Below are 9,073 nucleotides of genomic sequence, written 5' to 3' on the forward strand. Positions count from 1 at the left end.
TATTCTTTGAAGAAATTGCTTGAACGCTAGCTTGGAATTGGTAAGCTACTCAAACTTTATTTCTTTATATTTTATAAATCCTAGAAGAGTTTGAATATCCTAGATATTCATCCATAGTGAAGTAAGTTCTAGAATTGCATGACTGCGGTCGGATGGGTGGTAATATTTGTACTGTTAATTATAGTTTTGTTTGTTTGTATTATTGTGGATGTTTTAATAGATTAGTTGCATGTTTAAAATTTTCGGGAACGTCCGAATTATAGATGTTATGCTGTCGAAATTTCGGTAGAAATTTCAGTACGATTAGTATTTTATTAAATTAATTAGGTTAAGTTGATATAGAATTATTTTATTGTATTAATTAGGTTAATTAAATTGTTGTTTTGTTGTTTTGTTAGAAGTTTCGAAATGGATAGAGATTGGATGAGTGCGAATAGGTTAACGGTAAAATATAGGGAAGGTGTTGACTTCTTTTTGGAGTTTTCTGCAAACAATGCGGATAATCCTGATTTGGTTCATTGCCCATGTCTCAAATGTGGTAACATGGAGCGTATGAAAATTGCCCAAATAAGAGAACATTTGTTTAAGAACGGTATAGACAGGACTTATAAGGTTTGGTGTCACCACGGAGAAAAAATTAGAAGATCGGGCGAGGGACCCTCTAGAAAGGATAAGATTGTTAATAATGTGGAGTATGAAGATGATCACATCGCAGAGATGATTAACGAAGCAGAGTTTGAATCTCAAGTTCATCCTGAAACATTTCAAACTATGTTAGAAGATGCTGAAAAGCCGATTTACCCTAATTGTACTAGGTTTACTAAATTATCGACGCTTATTAGGCTATACAATTTGAAAGCAAAACACGGGTGGAGTGATAAGAGTTTGACAGAGTTACTAGCTTTCTTAGGAGAATTATTACCCGAAGGTAATGAGGTGCCTTTGTCTTTCTATGAGGCAAAAAAGACATTGTGTTCGTTAGGCTTGCAATATGAAAAGATACATGCATGTCCTAACGATTGCATCCTATATCGAAAGAGATTTGTGGATGAGGTATCATGTCCAACGTGCGGTGAGTCCAGGTGGCAAAAGAAAAAGAATTCTAATGAGGTAAAGAAGGGTGTTCCTGCAAAAGTATTGTGGTACTTACCACCCATACCTCGTTTGGTTCGGTTTTTTCGAAATGCCGACCATGCTAAAAATTTGACTTGGCATGCCAGTGATAGAGTGAAAGATGGTATGATGAGACATCCAGCTGACTCTCCCGCTTGGAAAACAATTGATGCTAGATGGCCTGATTTTGCCAATGAGCCTAGGAATATCCGTCTTGGTCTCTCTGCAGACGGTATCAATCCACATACTTCCCTTAGCAGTAAGTATAGTTGTTGGCCAATCTTGCTTGTGATATATAATTTGCCGCCGTGGCTTGTTATGAAGAGAAAGTTCACTATGTTGACATTGATGATATCAGGCCCTTCACAACCTGGCAATGATATTGATGTATACTTAGCTCCTCTTATTGATGATTTAAGTAAATTGTGGTATGACGGTGTTAATGCATATGATGCCTATAGGAATGAAGCATTCAATCTTAGGGCCATGTTATTGTGGACAATCAATGATTTTCCTGCTTTCGGGAATCTTTCTGGCTACAGTGTGAAAGGTTATAATGCATGTCCTATCTGTGAAGAGAAAACATGCTCTCGCTATTTAACACATTCGAGAAAAATTTGTTATATGGGACACCGAAAGTTTTTGCCACCCGAACATGTATTTCGGACCTGGAAAAAGGCATTTGACGGTAAGCAAGAATTTGAAATGCCTCCCCCACCTTTAAGCGGAAGACAATTGGTAGAAAAATTGAATAAAATTCAATTCAATCTTGGAAAGCGAAAGTCAAAATCGAAGAAAAGAAAAGGAGGTAAGGGTGTCACAAATGAACCTCAGGGACCGTGGAAGAAAAAATCAATATTTTTTGAGCTTGAGTATTGGGAGCATTTGGTTTTACGTCACAATTTAGATGTGATGCATATTGAGAAAAATGTCTCAGATAGCTTAATTAATACCTTGTTTAATATTCCTGGTCGGAGTAAAGATGGAATTAAATCCCGTCTAGATTTGAAAGAGATGGGGATTAGAGGAAATTTACATCCAGAAATTATTGGTAAACGAACTTTTTTACCACCGGCGTGTTATGCCCTGACTAAGGAAGAAAAACGATCTTTCTGTACGTCATTGTCTCACGTTAAAGTACCCGAAGGGTATTCTTCAAATATCTCCAATTTGGTAGATATGGACAAATTAATTTTGTCCGGACTGAAGTCTCACGATCATCATATACTGATGCAACATATTCTGCCGGTGAGTATCCGTTCTGTTTTACCTAAGAAAGTTCGCTATGCCATCACCAGGTTATGTTTATTCTTCAAATCTCTTTGTTGCAAAGTGGTAGATGTGTCAAAGTTGGAAAATCTCCGATTAGAAATTGTTGAAGTGTTGTGTTATTTAGAACAATTTTTTCCTCCATCCTTTTTTGACATAATGATCCACTTAACTGTTCATCTGGTGAGAGAGGTAAAAATGTGTGGGCCAGTGTATTTGAGATGGATGTACCCAATGGAACGGTACATGAAAATCCTAAAGGGTTATGTAAGAAACAGAAGCAGGCCAGAGGGTTCAATTGTTGAATCCTACATCGTTGAAGAGGCTGTAGAATTTTGTTCAGACTTCTTGTCAAATGTAGCAACTGTTGGGTCGTGTCTTCCTAGATTTGATAATGAAATTAGTAAAGGGGGTCGGGGTGTTTCTGTTTGCGACGTAAGTCGAGCTGATCGAGAGGAAGCACACCGACTCGTTTTGCAAAATGTTGATGAGGTTCAACCGTACATTGAGTAAGTTTAATTTAATTTTTAATATTCAATTCAAATTAAAAGTGTACTAATAAGAATAATGTTTAACTACATCTTGAAGGAAACATTTTGATTGGATCAAGACTACTTATCCTAGTAAGTCGAGGAACCACAAATGGGTGCAAGATGAACATTATCGAAATTTTAGTACATGGTTGAAAGAAAAGGTATTATGCAATACCGAGTGATTTGAAATTGGTATGTTTTTCATAATCATTTCATGTAACTACTAATTAATTTGATTTATGCTAGGTGATTGTGGAAATGAGTGACTCCCCGAACAATGTATCTCAGTTGCTACTTTCGATATCGCATTTTCCTTCATTTACTGTACTAAAGTATCAATCATACTACATAAATAGTACTCAATTTAACACGAAAGATCGTGATGCTTCTAGAAAAACACAAAATAGTGGTGTCATGATTGTTGCTAGTGCTATCCAAGTAGCTAGTTCAAAAGACAAAAACCCTATTGAATGTGATATGACCTTTTATGGTGTAATCAAAGAAATTTGGGAATTAGATTACATTAGCTTTCGAATCCCTGTTTTTCTTTGTGATTGGGTGAGGAGTGATAATGGAGTTAAAGAAGATGAGTTTGGATTCAAGCTAGTGGACTTGAATCGAGTAGGACACAAGTCTGATCGATTTATAATGGCATCCCAGGCAAAACAAGTATTTTATATGAGTGACCCAATAGATGGTCGCTGGTCAGTTGTTCTAACAACACAACCAAAAGATTATGATTACCAAGAGTCTGGTGGAGATTTATATCTCAATGATAAAACTTTTGAAATCAATCCACCACCAATTGATGTCGCCGTTCGGGACGAAATCATTTCTTCTCGGGAAGACGGTGAAGGATTATGGATTGAGTAAACTATCAATCTATAAATATTGGTGTGTTTTGTTTTATATTATTTTATGTTTTTTTGCGCCTAATCACAATTTCTGTGTTAATTTTATGTATTATTATTTTGCTTTAATGTGTAGGTACATTGACTATGGATGACCCCGGTGACTATGATGATGATTTTGCCCTTTGGGGACAATCCATTGGTGGTGAATCTGAATCTGATCCAGCTGCACCAGAACTGGAACCTGACCCTGATTCACAACCAAAGAAGAAAAATGGTAGGGGGGCATATAAGGGTCTGAAGCATATAAAGAATAGGAGTGAAGGAATACTTCTCGAAGTCGAGTACAACCAATGGGGCCAGTGCATTGGGGACACTGCAAATGAACTGGTTAGCCAGATTGGCTTGTATGCAAGATGAAATCTTCCACTGGCATACAATGATTTGAGAAAAGTTCCAATGGAATTTAAAAATCTATTATGGGAGTACATCAAGGTAATGCTAATAGCTAAGATTAATTTGCATATGTAGTTGAATATTTTTTGCCCATTCTAACTATTATTGCTAATTTTTGCAGTCAATGTTCAAGTTAGGCCCAGAAGCTAAGCATTCTACCTTAAAAACTGCTGGACGAAGATGGAAAGACTGGAAAGCATTCCTAACAAGGAACCTAATTTTCAAATACAAAGATAAAGTTCCAGCAATGCTCGATCGTCCTCCAGATGCTTATGCTTCATGTTACAAGCCCGAAGATTGGAAAGAATTTGTTGCCAAAAGATGTAGTCCCGAATGGGCAAAAAAGAGAAAGAAAATGCAAGATATCAGGAGTCAAAATACATACAATCACCATGCGGGCCGAGGTGGTGTTAAGAAAGTTGAAGAAAAGTTGGAGAAAGAGTTGGGCCACCAGCTTACTATATATGACAGGGCAGACTTGTGGATTAGAATACACACGAACAAAAACGGCGAGCTCGATGGCCCTGCTCAGGAGGTCGCTGACCGGATTGTAAGTTCCATTTATCATATATGTGCTTGATCAAATACTTAAACACTTTTATGTTGTTCAAATTCTTACAAATTTTACTTTCTTGAATGTAGGCTGAGATACGAAAGCAAGTTGAGGAGGGGACAATATTAGTAGAAGGCTCAAAAGACATACTCACTCTAGCCTTGGGAACAGAAGAGCATGGAGGACGTGTTAGAGGAATGGGGGTGGTGTCACACGGACACGCTTTTCAAAACCCCGCGTCCTAAAAGAAAGAGAGTCGATGACAATGATCGTATGAGTGAGGTGGAGAAGCGACTTGAAGAGTCAGAGGAACATCGTCGTAGACAAGACAAATTATTAAATAAACTCCTCCAAATAGTCCAAAGCCAAAGTGGTGTTGTGGGCACCTCACATGCATCTGGTTCAGGTGTTGGGGGAGCATCCAACGAACCAGCTTTTGCTGCTGTTACCTCAGTTCTAGGAGCAACACCTACTGCCAGGGCCTCTGCTCCACCAACTGGCAGGGCCTCTACTCCACCAAATGCCAGGGCCTCTGCTCCACCAGCTCCCAAGGCCTCTGCTCCACCAGCTCCCAAGGCCACTATTCCAACACCTCCACTTGTTGCCCCACCAGCCACACCTTGTGCAGCTGCTCCACCAGCACCATCTCCGGTTACTTCTGATAATGTATTATTTACTTGCTTTTTAAAATAATTTTCATTATGCATGTTTAATTTTTATATCATAATTATTTAAGTTCTTTTTAAAATAAATTTTGTTTGTCTCTTGTTTTGTTTGCAAATGAAGAGATTGAGGTGTGATATGTACGTGATTGATCCCAAAGAAAAAGATCCGGTCTTAGTTGCATCAGGTTATGTGAAACTTGAAAAGGCAGACAAAGAAGGCAATATTATAATACATGGAGTTAAAAAGAAGTTTGATGATTTCAAACGTGTCTTTATTGAGAAGGTGGTTGAAGAAAATGCCATTCTACCATGCCCTATAGAACATGAAGGCTTCGACATAGTTGGTTTAGCTGTAAACAATTTTGTAGCTTGGCCAAAGAACCTAATCAACATACATCCAGATGATTTAGCGAAGGTACATCATTTTTTTCCTTTTCAAGTATATTTTCTTGAATAATGAGTAGGTTGAACTCAAATAGTTATTTGGTGATACTTTCTTTTTAAAGAAGCTAATGATAGTGTCTAGTGGGATGGGAATGCATTATTGGTGAAAATTTTGTGGCCATGATCTATTCAAAGCTAGTTTTGTAAGTATTTTAAGACTTTAATCTCGGGAGAAAACAAATCTATTATGATTTATGACTTTATGTTTTCTAAACTCTTGGATGCTAATAATTTCTTACAAAAACCTTAAAATTGCATCTTAGGCTGTCAATATTATTATATTTTGAAATTGTAATTAATTGTTTGATGTAGATGAAAGGAAAGAAGAAAGTTTCAAGAGATCATTTGGCTCCACCGACTCAGCCACCGATAAACCCAAAGGGGCCTAATAAACAGTCTGTCAAACGGTACATTCCCCCTGCAAAGACACAATTATTGTCTGGACTTTCAGAGATTGTGAAGAATTGGCCTGCTAAGAAATCAAAGAGATACTATATTAAACCGGAAGTGTTCGGAGGAGAAGGCCAAGAGTGTTGGATCAGCGCTGACGAGGTGGAAGATGTGTGCGAGCTCCATATGATTGGAAATACTGTTATGTCTCTTTGGTGCAGGTATAATAGTTAATAACTAAGTTAATATCTAAGTTAAAAATTATATATACAACTGTTTATTAATAATCTGTTTTAATTTAGTTATTTGCAAGAACACACACTTAATCTTGGTGGGTTGAGGAATACATATGCATTTAATAATCCTGCTTCAGTATCAACTGAAGCTGGTAAACTCAAACAACGTTCAGAGAATCTATGTCAGCGAATGATGGGTATGCAACCTGAACAATGGTTGATATGTCCGTGGAATTCAGGGTAAGTATGTTTTTATTATGTTATGAAGATTATTCAGAGTTTCATGACGGTTGTTAATCCTGCAAGTTTTTTGAAAAATCATGTAAACATGAATAACTACTCTTCTCTATTTAGTTTGTATTTTAATTATATATACTTTTCATATGTTGATTAATGTTTTTTGATCTTTTATTTTACAGTTCAAGTTAGACGCTCCCTATAGTAACGAGGAGATCAATGCCGTACGGGATGAGTTGGCCGAATTTGTGAAGCCATTGATTATAGATTAAGTACTTAAGGTTACTACACTTTTGATATAATACATGAGTAACAAGTTTTATGATTATTGTTATCTTTTGCATATATTATTAGTTTATATTTAGTTTACGATATTCATGGAATTTAAGTTTTAGAATCGATTTTATTAACAATTTTGGTATTGTGTGATTAGTTAATAGAATCGATTACTAATTTAATATAAGTTTTAAAAATGTTATTTTAATTTTTTTTGTATTATGTATTTACTATTATATAGAGTTATTCTAAAATTTGATAATGCAGGTGGGGAAAATTGCATGAAACGTTTGCAATTTTCCCTTACTTATATTTGTGCTTCATTTTATAAGTGACGCAATAGGTAAAAAAAAAGTTTTTTCGTAATAGATATGACATTTTTAAACCGACGGAATAAGTTTTTTGTGACAGTTTTAAAATGCCATGACACATTTAGCGTCACTTTTTAACCGACGCTTAAAATAAAATAGAAAAGTAATTTTTTAGCGTCGGTTTTCAAATGACGAAAATTGTATTTTGCGTCTTTTTAAAAACGACGCAAGTAAAACACTATTTACGTCTACGGATTACACGTCGGTTCTGTAGACCGACGCAAAATCTTTATATGTCACTTATAAAACGACGAAAATACCCCTTTTTGTAGTAGTGTGTTCCCAAAATGTACGTATCATCCTGACCCAAAAGTAGGCTTAACTAACGAATCAAAGAACATGTATAATACTCTTGAGATCGAACCTAACCATATCAAGATTAAGATCATTTGATCTAGGATCAACGGGTGATATTGAATTGAATAGATATTACGGTAAATTTTAATATATCTAATCAAAGTTCAATATCGGTCCCTTCCGATGTAAACTCCATACATCCGATACTGGTAAACTTTTCCAATGCCTTGGAAAGGACATACCACTTATCCAAGGTGTAAGAATACCTATCGCTGATTATACCATGCCAGTCTAAATCAAGTGTTCTGACAAATCCGGGAATAAACTTTCGAACATATAAATAAGATTATATTCCATTGTGCTGACAACACTATAATCATTAACAAATTCATATGTTCTGGACTTAAATAGAATTCATAAATTATATATATAATCATGAAATAAATCATGTGAACCATGCAACATTACATGTTATTTCTGATCTTTATTAATAAGTAAATCTGATTATATTGAAATGAGTTTTATTTAGGGCAGAAATCCCAACAAACTCCCACATGAAATCAAGTGTAGTAGTAGTAAACTCCTCGTAATAGGATTTGACAAGTTGGATTAACCACAACCTTTTCTCCACCATTACTTTTCCTTAATCACAAAATCCTTGATATTGTGAAATTCCTCTCTATATGTCTACTCTCTTGGGATACTGGATTCTATACTTTTGGCAACTACTTTTTGGTTATTCAGGAAGTAACACTAGTAGTTAAGATAAGTTGGAACGGTGCCACAAATGTATAGAACTTTCCTTAGACTGAATAAGTACCTTTCCTGCATCTTTAACATTCAGTCTCTCTCTGGGAGACTAAGAGACTTCAGATAGGTTTTTACACTTCTCCAAAATCACTACTCCACCCCCAGATTAATCACCATCTTATCATCAGACTTTCTAGCACAAAGACAAGTCTCGAAATCTGATGTGGTGTAGTCTAAGAGTTTTAAATACACCCTTATCGACTAACATATAGTTCCTCTTCTTAATCTTAAGATTTACTTGATTGTCTTCCAATGTTCCTCTCCTGGATTAATCTGATACCTACTCTTTACTCCCACTCAACAGCAGGTGTCTGGTCTAAGGCATACTAAAGCATATCTAAGACCTCTCACTGTTGATTTAAAGAATTCTTTCATGGCTTTATCTTTTCTAGAATAGTTGAGACTTTTCCTTAGATAAATAAAATCTATGCCTAGAAGTCGAGAAGCTTCTATAGATTTCCATTAGAAAGAAAATGCTTCAGCATCTTACTAAAGTAAGTTGCTTGCATTAGAGTAAGTAATTACTAGGTATACCACAAGCCATAGGTTTAGATAAACTTAAACCTATAATA

The 9,073-nt window shown here is 35.9% G+C and overlaps 2 protein-coding genes across 2 annotated transcripts; both read left to right on the forward strand.

Annotated features, from left to right (window-relative positions):
- The first annotated feature begins 630 nt into the window (after positions 1-630).
- Positions 631-4,979, forward strand: LOC115713684 (uncharacterized). Its single transcript, XM_061105726.1, has 6 exons — positions 631-2,891; positions 2,971-3,076; positions 3,162-3,809; positions 3,903-4,261; positions 4,344-4,772; positions 4,865-4,979. Exons 1-3 carry the CDS (start codon positions 718-720, stop codon positions 3,786-3,788), a joined length of 2,907 nt encoding a protein of 968 aa, XP_060961709.1. The 5' UTR covers positions 631-717; the 3' UTR covers positions 3,789-3,809; positions 3,903-4,261; positions 4,344-4,772; positions 4,865-4,979.
- Positions 4,980-5,038: 59 nt separating this feature from the next.
- LOC115713674 (uncharacterized) lies at positions 5,039-7,245 on the forward strand. Its single transcript, XM_061106622.1, has 5 exons — positions 5,039-5,441; positions 5,562-5,855; positions 6,197-6,495; positions 6,577-6,750; positions 6,930-7,245. Exons 1-5 carry the CDS (start codon positions 5,049-5,051, stop codon positions 6,937-6,939), a joined length of 1,170 nt encoding a protein of 389 aa, XP_060962605.1. The 5' UTR covers positions 5,039-5,048; the 3' UTR covers positions 6,940-7,245.
- The last annotated feature ends 1,828 nt before the right edge of the window (positions 7,246-9,073 follow it).

The sequence above is a fragment of the Cannabis sativa genome, chromosome X (assembly GCF_029168945.1).
Source record: "Cannabis sativa cultivar Pink pepper isolate KNU-18-1 chromosome X, ASM2916894v1, whole genome shotgun sequence".
Taxonomy (NCBI): domain Eukaryota; kingdom Viridiplantae; phylum Streptophyta; class Magnoliopsida; order Rosales; family Cannabaceae; genus Cannabis; species Cannabis sativa.